The sequence below is a fragment of the Theobroma cacao genome, chromosome 9 (assembly GCF_000208745.1).
Source record: "Theobroma cacao cultivar B97-61/B2 chromosome 9, Criollo_cocoa_genome_V2, whole genome shotgun sequence".
Classification (NCBI taxonomy): Eukaryota; Viridiplantae; Streptophyta; class Magnoliopsida; order Malvales; family Malvaceae; genus Theobroma; species Theobroma cacao.
This window is the reverse complement of record NC_030858.1, coordinates 7,834,111-7,856,874: the sequence shown is the minus strand read 5'-3', so window position 1 is coordinate 7,856,874 and position 22,764 is coordinate 7,834,111. Positions and strand designations below refer to the sequence as shown.

General features: G+C 34.3%; 3 protein-coding genes across 4 annotated transcripts; 2 read left to right on the top strand and 1 right to left on the bottom strand.

Annotated features, from left to right (window-relative positions):
• Positions 834–5,599, top strand: LOC18588879 (protein NUCLEAR FUSION DEFECTIVE 4). The gene is made up of 3 exons (XM_007013576.2): positions 834–1,358; positions 3,371–4,281; positions 4,876–5,599. The coding sequence occupies exons 1-3, from the start codon at positions 1,035–1,037 to the stop codon at positions 5,360–5,362; spliced, it is 1,722 nt and encodes a 573-aa protein (XP_007013638.1). The 5' UTR covers positions 834–1,034; the 3' UTR covers positions 5,363–5,599.
• On the bottom strand, positions 6,613–7,819 carry LOC18588878. Its single transcript, XM_018126413.1, has one exon. It carries the CDS (start codon positions 7,737–7,739, stop codon positions 6,993–6,995), a length of 747 nt encoding a protein of 248 aa, XP_017981902.1. The 5' UTR covers positions 7,740–7,819; the 3' UTR covers positions 6,613–6,992.
• On the top strand, positions 14,612–18,033 carry LOC18588877 (protein SRG1). 2 transcript variants are annotated; one of them, XM_007013574.2, is made up of 4 exons: positions 14,612–15,035; positions 15,430–15,677; positions 16,431–16,755; positions 17,415–18,033. In XM_007013574.2, the coding sequence occupies exons 1-4, from the start codon at positions 14,781–14,783 to the stop codon at positions 17,655–17,657; spliced, it is 1,071 nt and encodes a 356-aa protein (XP_007013636.2). In that variant the 5' UTR covers positions 14,612–14,780; the 3' UTR covers positions 17,658–18,033. The 2 variants fall into 2 exon arrangements, with proteins under 2 accessions (XP_007013636.2, XP_017982059.1); XM_018126570.1 differs by having other exon boundaries at positions 14,909–15,035; positions 15,413–15,677.

Genomic DNA, 22,764 nt, shown 5'->3' with positions numbered 1-22,764 from the left:
CCCATCATCCACACCTAAACCTTTTGGAAGAACTATCTTGGTTGTTTCCGATGTTGTGCCTATTAAGATAAGATATTCAGATAAGTAACGTAACCCGCAGTCGAATATGTTGGATTCGAGGCTTTGAAGCATTGCAGAAGCAACTGAAATATGGCTTCAAGTTGCAACCGGAAGAACACGCTTCTTTCCTTTCATTTCACGCTACAAAAGCAGCATCAAAACTAAGCTCCAAGCACAGTCCAACCTTCGGCGTTGTCATATCCAAACCTTTGCCTCAAAATTCGTAGGCCTCGTACTCATAAAATGTGTTAGGACATGGCCCAGAGGCAACAACACCATCAAATGATTCACAGTCACCTGATTGATCTGATCTCGATTTGTGCACACTCTTGAATCTTACAGAGAGAGGCTCCACCAAAATCCTTTGTGTCACAAGGGGAAGTATCATGTGACCAAAGAGTGTCACATGTGGGACAGGTACCTTTGTTAAAGGCAGAGGAGGTTGCTCCCTTGTCAGTTTACAAAACATTGCCAGCAAGACATATTTCCTCATCCCTCTACTTTAATTTTAAAATATGTCAATTTAAAAATTTTTATTTATAATTTTTTTTTCAATTGCAAATAAAATAATCTAAGCTTCATGTTAACGTATGATGTCAATTGATTGACAAGCAATTGCTTACATAAAAAAGTATGATAAAAATTTCGTTTTCTTCAGTGTGTCGTTTTTTTCTTGTGGAAATTGATGCTGATGGAAACCACTAGACAGACATCCCGTTTCTTAAAATGGACACCTTTGATTCCTGACTGGGAGAAAGGAAAAGGGGAAAAAAAAAAAGGACCCAAGCTCCAGCTGACATGGAAATATAACATAAAACACAGCTGCGAAGTTGTCAAAACGCCATGTCATCACGTTCTCAGACAAGACCTTAACCCTTCCCCTACTTTCCTTCAAAAGAAGGTCTGGCCTTCTTAAAGCTGACTTCTTCTCAAGACAAAGAACCCACAAAATCTCTGGACTTTCCAACCCATCAATGGTGAACCTGAAGGCAGGGACCAGGCCACCATGGCTTGGTCTTGGGGCTGCCGTTTGGGTGCAGATAGCATCTGGGAATGCATACAACTTCCCTCTGTATTCCCATTCCTTGAAATCTGTTCTAGGTTTTAACCAACGTCAGCTTACTATGCTTGGTGTTGCTAATGATATTGGTGAAAATGTTGGACTTCTTCCCGGAATTGCTTGTAACAGGTTCCCACCTTGGATTGTTCTCATGATTGGTGCTTTTGCTTGCTTTTTGGGGTATGGTGTTCTTTGGCTCGCTGTAAGCCGCACTGTTCTCTATATGCCTTATTGGTTGGTGAGTTTATGGTTACTGAGTTTTAAATATTTGTTCTTTGACTTTGATTGCTTCATAATTTGTGTACTCGGTTCTTGTAGTGATAGATTCTTTCTTGTTCTCTTGAGTGATTGGATTGGTTCTGATCAAGATTAAATCTTTATTCATCTACGCTTTTTCAGCTGGATTTTAATGCATACCTGTTATAATGTCTTAGATCAGATTATTGATTTGTATGTTTTTACACATTAATGTTGTCTGTAAATTAAACTTACTTATGAAGTTAATCATCTGTTTCATTTTATATTTTTGTTGATTCAATTATGTCCTTTTCTGGACTTTCAAAAATATAATACTGTTCATAAATTTGGCTTTTATATATATTTTTTTACCTGTACTAGTAGTAATTCTCTGCTGAAATGATTGGTACAAATTGGTATTGTTGCTTTGAAATATTAGGAAATTTCTTGTTTTCACCCTATTGAAACATTGCGATTATAGTAATTCCATGATGAAAGTTGAGCTTTATCTGGCATTGCTTGATTGTTTTAACTACTTGGAAATTTCGTTGAAGCTTGTTCAAAGTGATGGATTGATACATAGGAGAAGTGGACAATAGCATAAAGATCAAAGGTGATTTCCAAAAATTTTGTTACATTAAGAGAGACAGTAAAGCAAGTTATGACAATGGGGTGAAGGACTGAGGAGATTTTTGGCTGACCAATTATTGAAAAATTCTAATTACAGCAAACTGCAGGCCTCTTAGTTACATTATAGCCCACCTCCCCTGCAAAGCTTAGGTAAAAAACTAATATCTAATGGGTTTTACATGTGGACCTAGAATGGAAGTGCTTGCTCCATACGGATTAGTGAGAATTGCATAAAGGCTCAAGTGTGAAGAAGGCATGGGTGAAGGAATAATAAAAGGTAGTGGGAGAAATTAGAATGACTTCTACCCTTATATCAAGTTAAAGGGTTAGTTAGCTGACTAATCATCCTAAAAGTTTAAATAGTATGCGATGGACATATTTGATTCTCGGTATCATTATTACTAGTACTTGCATATATTTGAGCATCTTTGATAGTTGGAATCATTTTGCCATGCTAACTAGTGACTTTATCATCTCATATGCTGCAAAAAAAACTCGATTTAATCCACCCAGGTATTTAGGGTTTACCCAGAAACTTTTCACTTGTTTCTTAGGCTTGTAAAATCAACACTTGTGATGAGCTGCTTATGGTTACATTCACTAAGCTAACTTCATCTGAAGTGATATTTATCCTATGAATTTGCTTTCTATTCATCCATTAGTTTTATACTTATGCATTGATTGTCTTGTCATTCTTTAGTTCAGTACAAGAATGTGGACTGCTATAGCTGGGGTTCTAGACCTTCCAGTCCGAGACTATTTGCCCTATTTTTATCCTAGAATTGTCTAGGGCAACTCAAAATACACTTGAACACAACCTACTGCGTGCAATTGAAAACATCAAATAAAATGCCATTTTAAGTTGTATATTTTTAATTTAAGTGACATCTATTGAAAAAGATTAACTACTATGTTTGGCTTCTGAGCTGCCGAAGTATTGGCTGACATGAATTTGACTTGAATTTCTATTCAAGGCATTGAACAAAACTCATATTTGATACTTATCAATTCAAATAAGAGTAGGCAATTAGTCTGCCTGAGTAGTTTACAGAGTAGCATGCTGACACCTACACATGCAACTAAAAGAATATGATTAGGGTTTAAAAATTCATTCTTTAGCTGGTTTAGTTGTTACAGTTCCCTTTAATCTTTTTATTTAAGATTAAATTTTTTTTTCAAGAAGACCATCTTAGAACAGGGTATGTACTTTGTTAGTTTGTTTATCAGTACAGTTGTGTGCACAAATATAGCATTTTGGTGATGTCTATGGATATATAAAAGTTCAAGATTAGGTTTATATGTTCTGCTATCTCTTGGGAATTTCTGTAAGATGACTAATCTATAGCCTAATGATGACTAATCTATTTTTCTGTGGTTTTGCAGTTATGGATTGCACTTTGTGTAGCTACTAATAGTAGTGCTTGGTTGAGCACTGCAGTGCTTGTCACCAATATGAGAAATTTCCCTGTCAGTCGAGGCACTGTTGCTGGTATTCTCAAGGGTTATGCTGGGCTTAGTGCTGCAGTATTTACAGAAATTTACAGCACCTTACTTCAAAAATCCTCTTCTAAGCTTTTGATGTTTCTTTCGTTTGGTGTTCCTATTCTCTGCTTTGTTATGATGTACTTTGTTAGGGCATGTACTCCAGCTTCAGGTGAAGACGCTGCGGAGCATGGCCATTTTCGTTTTATCCAAGCAGCTAGTGTGGTCCTTGGCTTGTATGTTTTATCGACCACAATATTGGATCATATGCTGCATTTTAGTGCTGAAATTTCCTCTGTGATTGTTGCTGTAATGGTTGTCCTTCTAATGGCTCCTCTTGCAATTCCTGTAAAGATGACTATAAATCCCACAAGGATTAACAAACCAGTGATACCTGACCAACCAGTTGCATCTTCAGATGAAATGCTTCAAGGGGAAGGCAATGCAGACAAAACAGAACCACTGTTGAAGCCATCTGAATCAGCAACATACCTGGGAAGCTTTCGTGAAGGTGACGAGGCATCAGAGGTGGCAATGCTTCTTGCTGTGGGTGAGGGGGCAGTTAAGAAGAAGAGGAGGCCTAAAAGGGGGGAGGATTTCAGATTTAGTGAAGCTATAATCAAAGCTGATTTCTGGCTTCTTTTCTTGGTTTATTTTTTTGGTGTTGGTTCTGGTGTGACTGTACTCAACAATCTTGCCCAGATAGGGATTGCACAAGGTGTGCAGAACACGACAATATTGTTGTCTCTTTTCAGTTTTTGCAACTTTGTTGGCCGTCTTGGTGGGGGTACTGTTTCGGAACATTTTGTCAGGTCAGTAACATCCAAGGAAGGTGAAAATTTTTGTGATGCATAAGCATTCATTAATGCATATGGTTTAGAGATTTGACTAGTCTATACCAGATACTTGGCTTCTAGGAAGCAAACTCTCTGAGCATAAAGTAAATTAACATGCAGACTTAACTTTAAAACAGAGGCATAAGTGTGCTGAATAAATCAGTTTGTTCTAGAATTTTCTCTATTCATCTGCTATTCTAGCTACTACATTGGAAATAAGCACTTCATTTGTCACTTCACTGCTAAATAAATATGGGGGGCTCACAGAAACAGATTTCACTTATTTTTAAGAGATTTATTTTGAAAATTCTTCTTGATATGATTGAATTGCATCTTTAAGCAGACTACAAAGATATATAGTTCATATTCTTTCAAGAGTTTGTGGTAAACATGATAATTGATGCCAAAAGTCATTTCGGGAATCTTTTTTCTGCACATGCTTGTAACGTTAACCATTAGTGTATGTCGGTTAGTTATATTATATAAGTTCTAAAGTAGCATTCTTTATCTACATATTCTTATTTTCCTACAGTGGTCTGCCACATCACGTGAATTTTCCGTTGTTTGCAGGTCAAAAACAGTTCCGCGCACTATTTGGATGACATGCACTCAAATTGTCATGGTTGTTACATACCTTCTGTTTGCATCAGCTATTGATGGCACCTTATATGCTGCAACTGCATTACTTGGGATATGCTATGGTGTTCAATTCTCCATCATGATCCCCACTGTCTCTGAGCTTTTTGGTTTGAAGCATTTTGGTATATTTTACAATTTCATGTCACTAGGAAATCCGCTTGGAGCATTCCTCTTCTCAGGGCTTCTAGCAGGATATATATATGATACAGAAGCTGCAAAGCAGTATGGACTTAACCTGGTCAATTCAAGTGTTTCATGCGTTGGTCCAAACTGCTTTAGGCTCACTTTCCTGGTTCTTGCTGGCGTCTCTGGTGTGGGCTCAATAGCAAGCATTATCCTAACTAAGAGGATATGGCCTGTTTACCAGATGCTGTATGGTGGGGGTTCTTTTAGGCTGCCCCAAACTTCAAATCACTGAGATGGTTGGGATGGAGTGTGGAAGTTTTAGATCATTTCAGAGTCTTATTTTTGGGAGCACATCTTAGACTAGGTTTATGTACTCTATCATTAAACTTGTAGTTGATGAACTCTAATCAAAGGGGGCCATGTGTTTGGATGCCTGTACACACATCCAAACTTTAATTTTGCACACAGTCCTCGTCATAACTTTAAAATCCATCTACAATTACATTGATGAATAGTTGATAACTTGATATACGAGTGTATTTTAATAAATGATTTTGCAAGTTGTCTGTAACATGATCATGGAGCAGCTAATTCAAGCTGGATATGTAAAGGCAGTCATTAAATACTTTTAAATACAATTAGATAAAATCTCCTCCAACTTGGGTTGTTATGTAGGTTCATAAAAGTTATTGTTCATTATCATCACTAAATTCTAACCCTTGGAGCTGATGCTTTTAATTCTCAGTGACTGTCGCAGAAATCAAAAGATTTCATACACCATAGCTGTCAAGGTGACAGTTCCTAAAAAGTCTGCCCTTCACCTAGTGCAAAAGGCAAATACCCTGAATTCTTTTCAATAGGCTTTACAGCTTGTGCCAAGAATGACAAAAAACTCTGAATCCTTACAAAACAAGCAAGGTGTAACCCTTAATTTTGCTATTGCTTTTGATCTTGTGCATTTACCAGGCCGGCAGGTGCGGCCCTCTGTTTAAAGCAACAGAAAGTTAGATACCTTTGGTATTGCAGACGAGAATTTAAAGAAAGTAGATGCCGTTGAGTTACAATATTTAGTTAAATTTAATAAAAGAGATCGGTATTCATTGGAGCTTTGAAGACACTAGCAGGCAGGTGTTAAAGAATTCGACTAAGCCATGTCGACCACATTGCAATGGAAGATGAAAATAGCTGTACTGCTTTTTAGTGGCTATAAATCTTGTTTCCTACTTATGAAGCTGCTAGTTAATGTCTACACCCCAAAACATTACTCTCAAGCAGCGTACGTTGTGAAGACACCGTAGCGATCACTTTAGATTAGCTAGTTAAAGGAAACCATCCTTTCTATCACTTTAGATCAAGCAAAACCTGTCCCTGATTAATCTTCATTTTCAGACTATAGCGCGCTGAGCATATGAGCTGATGGAACTAAGATAGTCAGTTCAGCAATAGGGTCCCAAGCAATTGGAAATTAAGTTCGGTCTTTTCTCTAACAATTTCTCCTTTTCATTCAACACAAAAGATGCATACATGAACAAGGCAAGAAAGTTCCAGGAAAGCTCGCAGCACACATTCTATAGAATATGGTTTTCAGTACAAGGCATGAAAGTTTGCCGGTATGTAGGATCTTAAACTCAAAGAGCTCCTAACAAACCATAAATCTTAAAGCATATACTATAATTCTTGAAAATTTAGATACATGAACTCAGAAAGAATATAAACCATGGCATGCGTGTTGATGATAGAAAAACTGTCCAACACTATCTGAAGATGCTAATATTGTGGCATCCTAACCTTATATCAAATTCACATGCATAAAAAGCAATTTTCACCAGACAATATAAGGCTTGTCTCACTGATTGGAATAAAACATTTCAATAAACCAATCTCACCTTTCCAGACAAAACTAAGAAAGACATATGGACAAGTCAAGTGGGTTTCATGTCCTGAAACAGGGTTGCCCATAATGTTTGATCGCCATAGTCCCCACCTGCCTTTTCCTTGTTGTAGTCAGCATGAACCTTCGGGCTTGGGGGTCTTACATAATTAAGAGGTCCAGACAGTTTTGGACTCCTATTTGTGAGCATCAACCTCTCTTGCGCCATAGCAATATCAACAGGACCAGATGTTATGGGGCTCCTATAATTAAACACCAACTTCTCCTGCATTTTTCTATCAAGAGGCCCTGATAATTTTAAGCTCCTAGGAGGGACCAGCAACTTGTCTTGTGCTCTGTAATCCAGGGGACCAGATTTTGCTACCTTCCTGGTTCTCAGCACAGGCTGCTCTATCCTCAGCTCCTTCTCACTCTTGCACTTCCTTGTCAATGCTCCTCTCCACTGATCTCTATAACGAACCGGCTCCGGCAGTGGCTTAATCGCGCTATTCTCATGATGAACCAACTTGTTAACATACTTGTTGAAGCACTTTCTTGTTTTGTTGATTGCCAAAATGAGCTTGGACAGGCTATTAGGGGATTCTCCAATTTCCTTCCTAGCAGCCTTGAGAATCTCCAGCCTATGCTTGGCGACTGATATGCCCATGCTCTGAAGAAACTCATGGTTGAAGTATGCCAAGTCCTCCTTTTGGAGCTCATTGCGAGAAAAGGCAAGGCCATACTCATAGATAAGTGAGGGCTCAAGGGCACTTTTCGACAACCAAGAGTACCAGTCCATGGCTGGTGCTTGGCTTATGCCATAGGATGCTCAAAAAAATGGAGCTTTGTAGTGTTATAAGACGGTTGCATGTGAGTGTGTGTGGTCCTAGGGGGTATATGTAACAAGTAGATAAGAAGGTGAAAAGTAAGTAAATGTGGTGGGTGTGTATCTCGCTCATCTCTCTCTCTCTCTCTGTCTGCTCTAATTGAAATTTGGATGGTAGTTGAAATCGAGAGGGACACCAAGCGAAATTGTGGAATGTGACCATAGGAACTTACCCACCTTGTATTTTTATTGTAAGCTTTCCCGTGGGCATTATCATCAACTTTTGTCCTTTTTTTGGTTGCACTACGGGTGCATGTGCTAGTCCATGGCTGTCTGATTTCAGCAATATCTTCAAAAAGAGAAAAGAAAAGGAAGAGTATATCACTTCGGATTTAGGCTTCCAATAGTTTGGATTTTAGTATATGGTTGGCGATAACTCATCTTATCACCCTCATCACGATATGTAAATTTCATTATTATTTGGTAAGTATATACAAGGATATTCGTTTTGAGTCTCAACATTTAGGATTGTCTTGAAAACCTTGTCGAAAAAAGTATGCTACCTACGGCATATTGGTGTTAAGACTATGGCATTGGCTAAAGGGATTAGTGTGGGATGACTTTTCCCCCTTTTGCCATGAAGATGGTAGGGAATGGCTGCTTAAATATGGCCCATAACTATCCATCAACCGCTCTCTGTTAGAAATTAATCTTTGCTATAGCCTATAGCTACCTAATTAGCCTCATTACACTGGTCTGCTTTCGGAAGATCCGTTCCTTCATAATAACTTTAGGCTAAGTAGGGTTTAAATACTCAAAGATATATATTACCATTTTAAGAATTAACCTTTCCTAGCTCAGAACATATTAAAATCTGAAGGGATAAGTTTTTATTTTTTATTGTTTTTGTACTAAGATGGATTCTGTTCCGCAACCTAACGTCTTGAAAGTTCTGGGGTTAGTGGTACCATTCCATAACTTGACTTCAAGTTAGAGGGTGAAAATGAACTGTTAACTACCATTAGTATAAAGCTTAAAAGCTGGAAGGCCGAAGAAAAATGGTGGCATTGAAACGTATTAATTTCTATAACCTACTAAAAAATGCTGTGCCATTAATCATCATATAAAAGTCACAAGAGTGTCACAGTGATCTATATATTTCTCTCTGTATTTGTGGGAAAACATTATGGTAAGTGGGCAGGTATATATGAACTTGGTGAAAGGGCCGAAAAGTCAAAGAATGAGGTTTGAAAATGGAGGCCTTGTGCATATGGAAACCTCACTGGCATTTGTATATACATCAATTCATCAAATCAAAGCCTGGATATTTTGGTTGAAGTCTTTTTTTTTTTGCAGTCATTTGACCGTGTTGCTATCATAAATTCATAATCAGGCAGGTAAGAAGGCACTATTCATAATCAGGATCACAAGGAACTAAAAATGTATAGGGTGGGTAAAGCATATCAGATTTTATGCCTCTATCTTTGTTTTATTATTAACTTTGTAGTGTGCTTTGGGTGCACTGAATCATACTAAAATGTGAAAAGCTAAAGTCATGTGACTCTTTTCCAACATTTCCATGTTCAATTTGGTCTATCCTTATGTAGATGTCAAAATGCATTGGATTCAGCAATGTGAGTGCTCTTCAATGGCCTGTCTTTTTGTGGGAAAGGAAAGTTCGTGCGGACTGCGGAAAGCTGGAAATAGGGAAGCAAAGGAAATTCACCAGGCATTTAAATATAGCATGTATGTTTCCCTTGGCTTTAACACCATTATCTAGAAAATTGCGAAGGATCTGATCACTATTTTCTTTCTCCCTTTTCTGTAGCATCAAAGTCTAAATCTTGTTAACTGAAAGCAAGGTAGTCAAACAAATAAAACAAGAATCCTTTTAATATGGTAATTAGAGAAATAGTCTATAATCTATATGCTATTGGAGGAGCCAAAAGCCATGCAAATCTGATAATATATTATCATAAAAACAAAAAAAAAAAAAAAGCCAAAGGTATGCCACTGAACCAATTATCTGACTTAGTATTGTCAAAGTGGTGCCATGCTTTTAAGGGAGATGCATTATTTTGATTTGAGATTGTAAGATCAGTCAATATGTTGAGGATTTAGATATACCTAACATGATCTTGGGAAACTATATGCAACCTATTTTGTTTTCGTAGGAAAGAGGCATATCTAACTCATTTATGGCTTAACTGTTATCTTTGAATTTAGATAAATTCTTTTCCACACGAACCTTCTTCTAATTCCAAGTTGCAATCTTTACTGAGTCCACCAAAGCGGTTTAAATGCAATCGTAATTATTATAAATTATGTTCCCTGCTCATGCATGCTTATTAACTGGTTTCGGATGAGCTGAAGGGTATAAGTTTATTTAATAAGCGGCAGTGAAATTTACTCTGATAAATAAATAAAATTTATTTGATAGTGAAGTGAAATGTACTTTTAATATTGGAATATCTCTTTTAATTGGATTAAATTAATTTCTTTATTAGATGAACAATCAATCATCCAGTATAAGTCAAATGAAAAAAAAATAAAGAAAAGCAATTCATCATTTAACTCATATTATAAAGATATAAGTCATATAATTTCCATATTATTTATCATATATTCCACAGAAAGTGTATCGTGGATTTTTAAATATAAAAGAAACTCTTTCATTTTATCAACTGTTTTTAAACTGAATGTCTCTTAAAAATTTTACAAAAATTCTTCGTTTTATGCTTTTATGACTTTATCTTATAAGTTTTTAATTTAGATGCTCAACTTGAGTTTCATCTTGCACAAAATATATTAAAGTCTTCTAATGTATCGATTTCTAATGCAATCAATATTTTTCTTTTTCATTTTTATTTTTTGTCCATAGATGCCTTCTTCAAGCTCTTTCCTATATCAACTTGATTGTCTTGATTTTTTTTTTTTGCATTTTAGTAGCATTAATCTAGTTGTTTTTTTCTCTCAATCAGAAGCAATTTTATTAAGTATCTAAATGATACAAAGTCTGATGAATATGAAAAGATCAGAACAGAACAGCGAAGTAGCACCCCATATAGACACAGATTGAGAAGAAAGCACCCTGTAACGACATAGCACCTTCTATAACAGCATCAATAGCAGCATCAGGTACCCCATACCATCGACATCCAGTTGAATATCTGGGTTCAAAGAGGACCCTAGCACACATAAGCCCCTTTGATTCTGCTGGAAAAAACAAAGGGCCTGGGCTTGAGAGATCCACCTCTGCTTCATCAGAATTAAATTTTGGGTGGGCTGTTCCTGAAGGGCCTATATCACTTACCAAATCGGAGAGCTTTTAATAAAAAAATGTGCATTAATTAATATCATAGGATTAACAATAATATACCATAGGAAAATAATAAATTAGTGATACATACTTTTTTTTTCTGAAAATCTCAGTGATACATACAAGTAAATAATTTTACCATTTTTATGAAATAATTCATTCATAAGTTATTAACGAAAACAATTAGTTAATCAAAAATAATAATAAAGTAAAAATTAATCAATTATATTAAACCCAAAAACCTAATTTCATAATTAATGAAATTATGAGTCAAAATTTTCATACCAAAAATCAATCCAAATCACTTATAAATGTAATTAGGAGTTACAAGTTTCATACCAAAAATAATTACATATTTATTGTTACTTATTGTCTATTTAATGTTATTTTTACCATTTCATTAAAAAGAAGTTTCAATGAAGAAAGTATTGGTGATTAGTGATTATTTTTAGCAAAATATCAAAATTAAAAAAAAATTACATTTAACTTATTTGGCTGTTTTTGTAAAGATTTTATGTTTTGATCAGTTTTATGAAGATTATAGTCTTCCTATATGTTACTTCTAATCATAAATAACGTAAATTATAGATATCAAGATATAATATGAATACATGAATTTGGTAGAAAGAAAAACACAAGAAAACAAGAAACACAAATCTAAAACTGGTTTACATCCTAAATTCCTAGAATGGTTCCGTGCAGGTGAAAAGATGAAATTCTTTAATCAGGAAAAACCTCTCTTTTATATTTGTTGGCCACCATGTATCCTTAGTGGACAGAGAAGTTATTAAACTTCACTAGTTATGTAAATCTAATAATTATTTAAACTCTTTAATAGTTCAGTAGACTAAAAATTCTAGTTTTATATAGCTAAATTTAAATTTTATTAAGAATATTTAACTTTATTTAAGAGTTCAAGTTTAATAAGAAAATAGATAAATAAAAGTAGTCTATAATTAACTTAATAACAAAGCTATATATTAATTAAGGAAAGTTTATTTTAATAAGGAAACAAAAAAAGTAATAAATATTAAATTTAATAAGAATTTAAGGATAAATTATCAAAGGTTTATATGTCCTTTACTATTTACATTTTTGGAGTTGGTGCTTTCATATATAGTAATTATCTAAGATCTTTTCTCAAATTTCTGGCTTTTCTTACTTCAGCCAAGGGGAAGTGACTTTTTTAAAATAGAACAAAAATCATTTTAGAACATATCAAAAAGAAGAAAAATAAATATGAGGAAAGGAGTATTAGATTGTAGATAAAATCTAATCCAATGTGAAAAATGAAAAACTCTCATAGATGGAAGTTGACAAGTCTTCCAAATAACATTTGGTCCAAATGAACATGTGCTTATTAATTAATAATTAAAATTGGCCTTCCCTACCCAAGGGTTAGCATTCAATCAAAAATACCAATAAATAGGGCTTCCCTGCCGCATGGTACACTCCTAGTGAATGTGTCACGTGGTGCTTGCGCACGCCGTACGCGACAAAAGAACGAGCAAGGAGCAGAGAAGTGCTCAATCACGGAATTATATTGTACTCACATCGCATGGATGTCTAAATCTTAGAACGTGAATGATTTGATGTGTTGGGAAAAACGGCTCCAATCTTGTTCACGAGCTAATATTATTTATTCCCTTCATTTGAGGTTACCATGCTCGAGGTGACAAATATTTACACTCTTTGGATTCCATAATTAATTAAGTTATAATATTTAAATAAAATTTTAAATTATTTAAAAATATTTAAATAAATTTTTATTTTTTATTACGTTTAATTAAATTTTCATATTTTTATTTTAAATTAAATAAATTTTTATAATTAATGATTAATTAATTATCATTAATAAAATATTACTTGTTATTTTATATTTACATAACATTGATATGACATTGACGTGAATTATAAAAAATATTATATGATCGTATTATTATTTTAAATCAATCTATCATGTCATCATCAATTATAATATATCAACATGTCATATTGTAATCAATTATAATATTTTAATATATCACATTAACGTTATACGATATTTTGATAAAATTATTTATTAATTATAAGAATTTATTTGATTTAAAATAAAAAATATAAGAATTTATTTGACTTAAACTAAATATATAAAAACTTAATTGAACACAATAAAAGTATGAAAACTTATTTAAATTTTTTTGAATAATTTAGTAGCTTTTTGTACATTATGCCTTAATTATATCATGCTCATTTCAAAATTTAAATTGGAATCCAAAATTAAATTTCAAAGTCTAATCATGAATATGTCTTCTTACATATCACAAGTTCATATCCTTCTATTTTATATTTATTAGAAATTACTATTCAAATCTCAAAAGATTTGGATAAACTTTTTGATTTATTGGAAGATATTGCTTGATATTCAAGTTTATTTGATAGACAAGAAAAGAAGATATTTTGGGCAAGAATTTTAAGAGGAAAGAGATTATTGGTGGGCAAGTTAGTGAGCTTGTAAATAGAGTTGTAGGTTTAATTCTTTTAAATCTGCGAAATTTCTTTAAAGGAGTGTTTTTTTTTTAAATTATTACAAAGTCATGAAGACACTAGAAGAAGTATATATATATTTTTAATTCGTTTAAAGTTGTGATTATTGAGGAGTATTTTTTTTTTTAATTTTCATTCAAAGTCATCAAACCTCATTAGGGGAGCATCTAGGTTTTTAAAGTTGTGCAACTTTATTGATGGAGTTTTTTTTTTTTACTTGTGAAACTTCATTAGAGGATTATGTTTTTTTAAAAAATCATTTTAAAATTGTGTAATCTTATTTAAAAAATAAGAAGAATTTTTTCTTAATTTATTTGTTCCTACCAAAATGAATATTTACGTTTTTACATAATTTCTGATTCTAAAAAATTTGCAAAGAAGGATAGTTTATAGACCATTATTTTTTACTATAATAATAATAAGAACACAATAAAAAATCTTCTTTTTTCCTAAGCGAATGAAATCTTTTAGAAAACATCCGTCAAGGTACAGACTTTCTATTTAGCCTTTTACTACAACTTTACGACCAAATTTTCACAGAATAGATACCAATTGGTTGGAAAGTTGACGGTCTTTAAATTAAAATCATGAAAAATTTTACCGAAGGATAATTTTTGTGGATAAAAGATCTTTCCCAATCATTTACCGACAGAAGTGTTCCGTTTGTATTTTTGCATGATTTCCAGCCATTATAAAAGAGGTTCCAACAAATAAAACCTTCAAGGAATCGATTGAACAGGAATTTTTGTGAGGTAAATTGCAAATGATGGGACAGTGGCGTAAACAAATTTGTTTTTGACCAAGTCAGAGCTCTTTAGCTAGGATAGCTATATTGTCTCTCTCTATTTTTTGCTGCGTGTTTCATTTTGCCACATACTCTGTATACTTTTTGGCGAGCAGCCAGACGCAAATGCTGATTCATCATAATCACAAAAAACAACTTTTTAGCTTTTATATATGGTGGCAAAAAGTTAAAAACACATCAATGCGTAGTCAAGCTTAAAAGCTTTTGGCGGACCATGAACAAAATGTGAAAGCTAAAAGTAGCGTAAAAAATGTCATGCTCTTGAATATATATGTAGGCTCAGGCACACGCATTCACATAAAGAATTTGTTCATCTTCAAATTTGTGAGAAACCAACTAAAGAGGAGTGTCTACTTTCTAAGCTATGGAACCACAGTTAACAAAGCTTGGTGGTTCTCTCTTGGTGCCTTGTGTCCAACAGCTTTCAAAGGAGCCACTAGTGAAAGTTCCACCTCAATACGTGCGCACTGATGAAGACCCTTCCTTCATATCCAACAGTAGTTCTTGTTTGGCCCAAGTGCCTGTCATTGACATGCAAAAACTACATTATTCCAAGGATCTCAAGGATACGGAGCTGGAGCAATTGCACCATGCATGCAAACATTGGGGTTTCTTCCAGGTACTAATTTAGTTAAATATTCCCCTTTATCTAGCGGCTTGAATATTTATGTTCAGGCCCTATCTGTAAATGATACAATTCCATTATAGATAGCAGTTAATTTGCAATGTCTCGATTCCAAATATAACTGCACGTTAACTCTTAAATTAAATTTTATTAATCATACTCTTGTTTGATATGAGATGAATCTTTATATATATAATTATGTTTTTCATTTAAATTTTTATATCTTCATCAAGATCGCACAAATTGATGATAATAATAAAGTTGATTAATAAAAATACCTCAACGATATATTAAAATTCCTTCATTACGAGGGATGTCTCAAACTGAGATTTGATTGAACGTTGTGAAATTTTGTGTTTGAACAAATATAGATGGAAACTTGTTGCAGTTAATCAATCATGGAGTGAGCACTGCACTGGTGGAAAAAGTGAAGCTGGAGATTGAAGGGTTCTTCAATCTAACAATGGAAGAGAAGATGAAATTTTGGCAAACACCGGAGGATATTGAGGGATTCGGGCAGGCATTTGTTGTCTCAGAGGAGCAAAAGCTTAATTGGGGAGACATGTTTTATATGATCACCCTCCCAACACATTTGAGAAAGCCACATTTATTCCCTAAGCCCCCTCTCCCACTCAGGTTCTCTCTCTCTCAATAATTGTTTGGTAAAAGGTACTTCTAGGACATATTAATAGTTTGTACCTTCGTAATGGAACAATAAAAGACACGTACAATTGGGGCTAGTTGATAATTTAAGAATTTGAATATTTCCATTTAAAAGTTGTTATCTCGAATAAAAAAAAGTTGTTACCGTTGAGTGATATTATTTTATATCGGTTAAATTTTGAATTTTTTGTGATCTTATATATTTAAGTGAAGCCTCTTTATCTATTGTCAATTAATTTTGAATTGAATATTTAATATGATGTTAGAGTCCATATTCATTATGTTTGTATTGCTTATTGCCTCTTATGAGTTTGTCCACGTAGTAGATCTATTTGTCTCACTTGTTAGTAGTGGACCTTAGGGGGAGTATTAAGTGGTGTTATCTCAAATAAGTCCTTTTTTTTTTTTGAAAAGTTGTGTTTATATATCTTAAAGGAGAGTAGGCTCTCTCCATGTACAAAATATCTCAGATTTTGGGTTGCTATAACTCACAGATTAGGTAATTATCTCAAATAAGTTAAATCTTGTATTTTTTTTGTGATTTTATATTCAATTTAGACCTTTTTCTTTTATTGTTAATTGATTTTAAGTTAAATACTCAATTATAAGTTATAAAGTAAAGCAATATAAAATAAACTTTCTTTTAATCCGTAGCTAAGACTTGATATAAAGCCTTGGATTTTCTTTGATCATGATAAGGTATCTCTTTCTAATACTTGATTGCAGGGAAGCCTTGGAAACTTATTCAACAGAATTGAAAAATCTTGCCATCAACATGCTTGACCTTATGGCAAAGGCTCTAAAGATGGACCCTAATGACATGAGAATTCTGTTTGACGAAGGGCATCAAGGGATGAGGATGAACTATTATCCTCCATGTCCACAGCCAGAGCATGCAATTGGCATCAACTCTCATTCTGATGCTGTTGGCCTAACCATTCTACTTCAAATCAATGAGATGGAAGGCCTCCAAATAAGAAAAGATGGGGCTTGGATTCCTATCAAACCTCTCCCAAATGCTTTTGTGATCAATATTGGAGACATTCTAGAGGTAATTATAAGCTAAAGTCTATAAACTCAAATTCTCGTATGTGGAAGATAGCATACAAAAAATAATTTAAACATCATAATTTATTTATTTGAGCTATTGAAATTATCCAGAGTTGAACCCAAAACTAGGACAAATGGTAAGTTCTTCCTCTTCGCTTTCAAATTTTTTTTTTGAAAAGTGACTTTATTGGTCTCGACAACTAGTGTGTCATTCTAAACGTCCAGCTTGTTTAGCAGGAGATTTTCCATGGTATAATAACCAGGTTCGGGCATGAGAAACTTGTACAATGGGTAGTATTCATTTTTTACTCGTTTTTATTTTTGAAAGAAAAATATAAAAAGCATATTTAAATATAAAAGCAAAGAATAATTAAAAATTATAATCTTTATATATTTTTTAAGTAATGAATTAAACAAATGATTTAATCTACTATCACACATAACAATTATTTTTAAAATTATATATTATATTTTCCATAAAATATATTATATTTATTTATTTTATCATCTTGAGCAAAGAGTATATGCATTTTGCTTTTAACAATTTTTGGTCTCCATAAAAGAATACCAAATTCTAGAACACAACTTAGACGCAAAACTTTGAACCCTGAACAGATTGCACCCAAACTTTTGTGGTTGGATCCCATTTCTGTTTTGCAGATTGTTTCCAATGGGATTTACCGTAGCATTGAGCATCGTGCCACAGTGAACTCAAGGAAAGAAAGGATGTCCATCGCTACGTTTTACAGCCCCAAACTGGAAGGAGATATGGGTCCAGCACCAAGCCTTATCACACCACAAACTCCAGCGTTGTTCCGGAGAATAGGTGTTGTTGACTACTTCAGGGGACTATTTTCTCGTGAGCTTCGTGGGAAATCTTATATTGATGTCTTAAGGGTATAAACCCAGGAAATTAAAACTGATTGAGTCCCAGGTCTTGAAGGAATGAAGTCAATTAAGTTTAGCTCCAGTGGTAATTTAGGATGAGACGTAATTAGATAGAAATAAATTCGAGCCACTAGGCTCTCCCTTTCGAAAGCCCAGCCACGGCTGTAATTCCTTTTTTCTTTCTTTGTTGCCTTTCTTCAAATTGTAATCCCATATATTTTCACTAAGAAAAATCAAAACCAGATACGACGAGAAACGAGATTGAGATAAACCCCAAAGCAGCTCGTTTTGTGGTTTTCAAGCAATCTGATATACTTTGGCAGCAAAAGACTTCAACACAATCTTTAGCAGCTGATAGGGTAAGACCAATAAACTTGTTGATTTGATTCAATTAGAATGGTTAGAATCCAAAGCGTTATTGGAATTGAAAGGAATATAAATTCTTGATTAATAGGAGCTACAAACTGAAAATGTGTAAAGTGTAGAATACATCATTTTCTTATATATGTCAGAAAAACAGAGAAACCGTAATAATTTTCACTACAAGAAAAGTGTGTTATAATGAGGACTTTCGCGAGGGCTGCGTGCTGACCCTCACTATAAGTCCTTTTCTACTGAAGACCACTAAATAGCTTTCGTAGGAAGTAGTTTTTACTGTGGGCTCAAATTTGACACTCTCAAAATGGTCATGTTAATTGTCCCTTTAGTTGAAGAGATGAATGCATCTTTAAGGTCTTAGTTAAATGACTTTTACTACTTTCATTTCTTATTTTGAGGGGAGTCAAATTGTCTCTTACTAAATTGGATTTATTACACTCAATGACATTGTGGATTTTGTGAGGGCCATGACAGTCCTCACAATGCAGGGTTTAGTAAATTTTTTCATTACATAAAACTTGAAAATGTAATTAACTGTAAAGAAAAATAACTAAATATAAAAGTATAAATAGAGAAAATAGTTCTTCAATAAATTAGTGAGCATCTGGTTTGGCCCTTTCTACTAAACGAGAGTGAATTTCTAAGGATATAGTGAGAGCCACTTTTATTTGCCTCACTACATTTGTTTTAAGTAAATAAAAGAAAATACTAACGTTGTTACACAAAATTTTTTATACAATCTATAAAATCCAATCTCTTGGATTGTCTTCTTCAACTCAAAAAAGAATTTAGGGTTTTTTTTGGTTGTCAATCGACTCTGCTAGCTCTGCCGATAGTTGCCGCAGCCATTGCTGTTTTATTGTGGTGTTTCTTTCCTCCATAAAAAATTAATCCAAATCGAAAGAATTTGTAAGGTTATTCACCCATTCTTCATGTTTGAATTTATTATCAAAATAAAAGGATTTATAGTGAATTTTGCTTAATTTGAAACGAGTTCTCTAATGCTTTCAGATTGTGTCATGGTTGAAGATTAATTTTTAGAAAAGAAATTTAATAGAAGTGGGGGTCAATTCTATGGACTTGGGTGAATGGGTTGCCCAAATTCTTTGTAAAGAGAATGTTTTACCATCTATGTATTTGAGTTTGCCCTTGGGCGCTAGCCAAGCTTCATTGAAAATTTATTAACCATTAGTGGAGCGTTTCAAGACGAAATTGGCGGGATGGAACTCTAAACTACTATTACTTGGAGGTCGTGTTACTTTGTTGAAATCGGTGTTGAGCAATTTATCTATTTTCTTCATGTCATTATTCAAAATGCCTCAAGGATTAAGCACGAATTGGATAAGATTCAAAGAAAATTCCACTTGCCTGAAAATAGACAAATGGTGGTGTTCACTTTGTTCAATGTGACAGAGTTTGCAATTATAGAGAATTAGGTGGTTTTGGGTTAATTGATCTAGAAATATGAAATAAGGCCTTACTTACTAAATGGTTGTGGCGGTTTGGTAATGAACAAGATAGTTTATAGAGAGAAATCTTGATAACAAAGAATGGCTATGATCCATGTGCTTTGTTACTTAAAGTAGGTGTCACTAATAAATGCTCAAACCTTTGGAAAAATATTGTATCTCCATTTATGCCTACTAACAAAATTTTTTTTGTAGGTTTTAGTTAACATTAGCATTATTGTAAGTGAAGAAAATCAATCTCTTTATGGCATGATGAATGGGTGGATTGTTTGATTCTCAAAAGGGAGTTTCCAAGAATTTTTGCCTTAGGAGTCGAGAAGGATGGCAAATTATGTTATTATTGTGTTTAGCCCAATAGAGTTTGGTAATGGAAGATTGAGCTAGGATGTTAATTATTTAGTTGAAAATTTCAACAATGGGCGGGATTTTGGTGCTATCTTTGATAGCATACTTTAAATGAAAGTTTACAAGGTGATTTGGAAAGCTACGCCTAATGGTATGTGTCATAACGTGCGGGTCCGAGAATCCGACCGCCAGACGCGAACGTGAAAAACTCACTAAAAAAATTAAACTAGGAGTCGCCACCAATCTTTTTTTTTACTAGGTGCGATTGGCCACCTATTGACCCGATTCTAATCGATGAAAACTTAAATTAATTTTAAGTCCACCGAAAAGAACCTTAAACTGATCTACATTTTTCTAGATCTAAGTTCAGGAGTACGGTTACGCCCGGGGAAAGATTAGCACCCTCGGGATTCCCGTTCCATGAACGGTACCATTCTTAGATTATCCTATTAGGCTTTAATTTTTAAATTAGCTAATTTTCTTAGTTATTATTCACTTATTTTTATCTCCTATTTGACCTAAAATGGGATGCAAATGCGAGACAAGATGTATGGGGTGAAAAAAATGCCGGACGAATAACTTTTTATCGAGGATATTTTTTTGAATCCGCCCATCATACTGGTGGGACTCGGGGTATTCTCTCCCCTAGGGAATTATCCGAGAAATTTGCCTTCACAAATTCGACGAATAAATCCCAACATCGGGGTTATCGTAAATTTTTTAGAAAAAATATTTTCATGAATGTAAACTTATTACGAGCAAAAGCCTTTTTAAATCTATTACGAGCAAAAGCCTTTTTATTAAAAATGTTTCTCGAGCCCTCCCATCGTACTGATGGGACTAGGGGATATCCTTTCACCTAGGAAACTTTCCGAGAGAAACTCTCGCCTTCGCAAGATTTTCAGAAAATTCTATCATCGGGACTTATACTCATGAACAAGAATATCTATATGCCATGACATGCATGATGTGATAGAAATAGATGCTATGCTTGTGAAGTTTATTATTAGTTTTTTTTATTTCTAAGTTCTCCTATGTCTTCCTTGCTATTTCTTATGGACTCTCTTTTTCTATATCTCCCTTTATAGTTATGCATGTTATGAATTATCTATGTTTCTATGTTATTTAAGTGAACATTTTTATTATGTAAATAATCTTTTCACTCAAAATCTATAGCAAGATATTTTATTTCATAATTATATATATTTTAATTCTATTTTTCTCTTTTTATTATCTATCTTATTCCCTTTACATAACACTTATTAATTTATTTAAATATATTTTATACCACTAGATATTTAAATTTTATGTTTTACACCTATTTATTGTTTTGAATTTTTCATCATTGACTATTTTAGTTATTTATCTATTTATTTATTGTCATGAGTATTACCATTTTCACAATTTTCGTTCTTATCTTTAGACGATTAAATATATGTCATCTATGCCATATTTGTATTTATATTTCGTATGACCAATTTATTGCNATATATTTTTTTATCATTTTTTATTATTTAATTGTTATTTATATTGCATTTTTTATAAATTTATTATTTTATTGTATATTTGAATTATTTTTTTATTTATTATTTTATCCTCTTTTTTTTTATCTATTGTTATTGTAGACACTAAATTATAAACAAAAAAAATGAATCAAAAAATATATAATAAAATTTAAAAAAGAATGAAAAAAGAAAGGAGAGAAGTACGACTGGCAGGGTGCGGACGCACCCTGCCAAGCACCTCTCTCACCTGCCAGACGCGAAAAATTCGCGTCTGGCAGGGTAGTGGAACTTGCCCCCTGGTGTCCAGGGACAAAGCAATGGAGCGTGCCCCCTCTAGAGCCCAGGAATCGGGTATAAAGAGGATGGGGCACTGTAGCATCCGGGGAGGAGAGGAACCTACAAGCTTTCTAAGCAATCGAGAGCAACCAAAAAAATAGCGAGAAAAACGAAAAAATCAATCAAATCAAAAAAGGCACCCTAAGTTTGCCTAGCAGCCAGAATCAACACAGCGAAAAATACCACACATATGCACAAAAAAGGATAGGAAGCCTGGGGTTTTAGGCTCGTCGCCGGTGAAAAGAAAAAGCAGAGAGAAGAGAGAGTTTGGTTCGAGCAGTGCCGACGGGGGGAGGAAAGCCATATTCTGGTGACGAAAGTAAAAAAGGGCTTCGGTGGCCGACGGGAGGAGAGAGAGAGGGTGAGAGGCCGACGCCGAAAAAAGGAAAGAGAGAGAGATTCGATTTAGTGGGAGCTGGGGCTTTTGGGTTTACCAACCACCGGTGAAAGAAGAGTGAGAGAGATCTTGACCATCGGTGATAGGAGATCTGGAAATCGGATGGAGCGGTGCTAAGGGGGTCTGATCTGGTGATGCGAGTGGCGCCGGCAGGAAAAAAGAGTTTTCGGGTGGTTGGTGAAGGGAAGGAGAGTGAAAAGAGAAAGGGTTCGAGTTGTCCGAGGGAAGAGACAGCCGACCGGTGCAAGAAAGACGTTGCCGATTCGGGAGAGAGCTGACCGTTGGGTTGGCCGGCGGCTTGTAGAGAGTAGTTAGAGAGTTTGTGGGTAGAAAGAGAAAGTGAAGGGAAGAAATGGGAAGAAAAGAAAGAAGAAGGGGTTTTATAGTTAGAGCTTAAAGCTAAACGGTGTCGTTTTGGGGAATACGGTTGGGCAGCTCAAGGGCATTCAAAACGACTGCGTTTGGCTCAGGAAGGCTGAATACTTGGGGCATGCTCACGGGCTTTCTGCCAGACTGATGCGTACTGGGCTGAGTTGGGCTTGAATCTTGGGTAAGTTTTAAATCTTGGGCTTTAGTTTGTGGTAGTTATGATGATTTTCTTAATGTAGCCTTATGTTAGTAAAATAATGAGAACATAGTATAATAACATGGTAATATAAATTAAAAATATAAAAAAATCATTAAAATAGAAA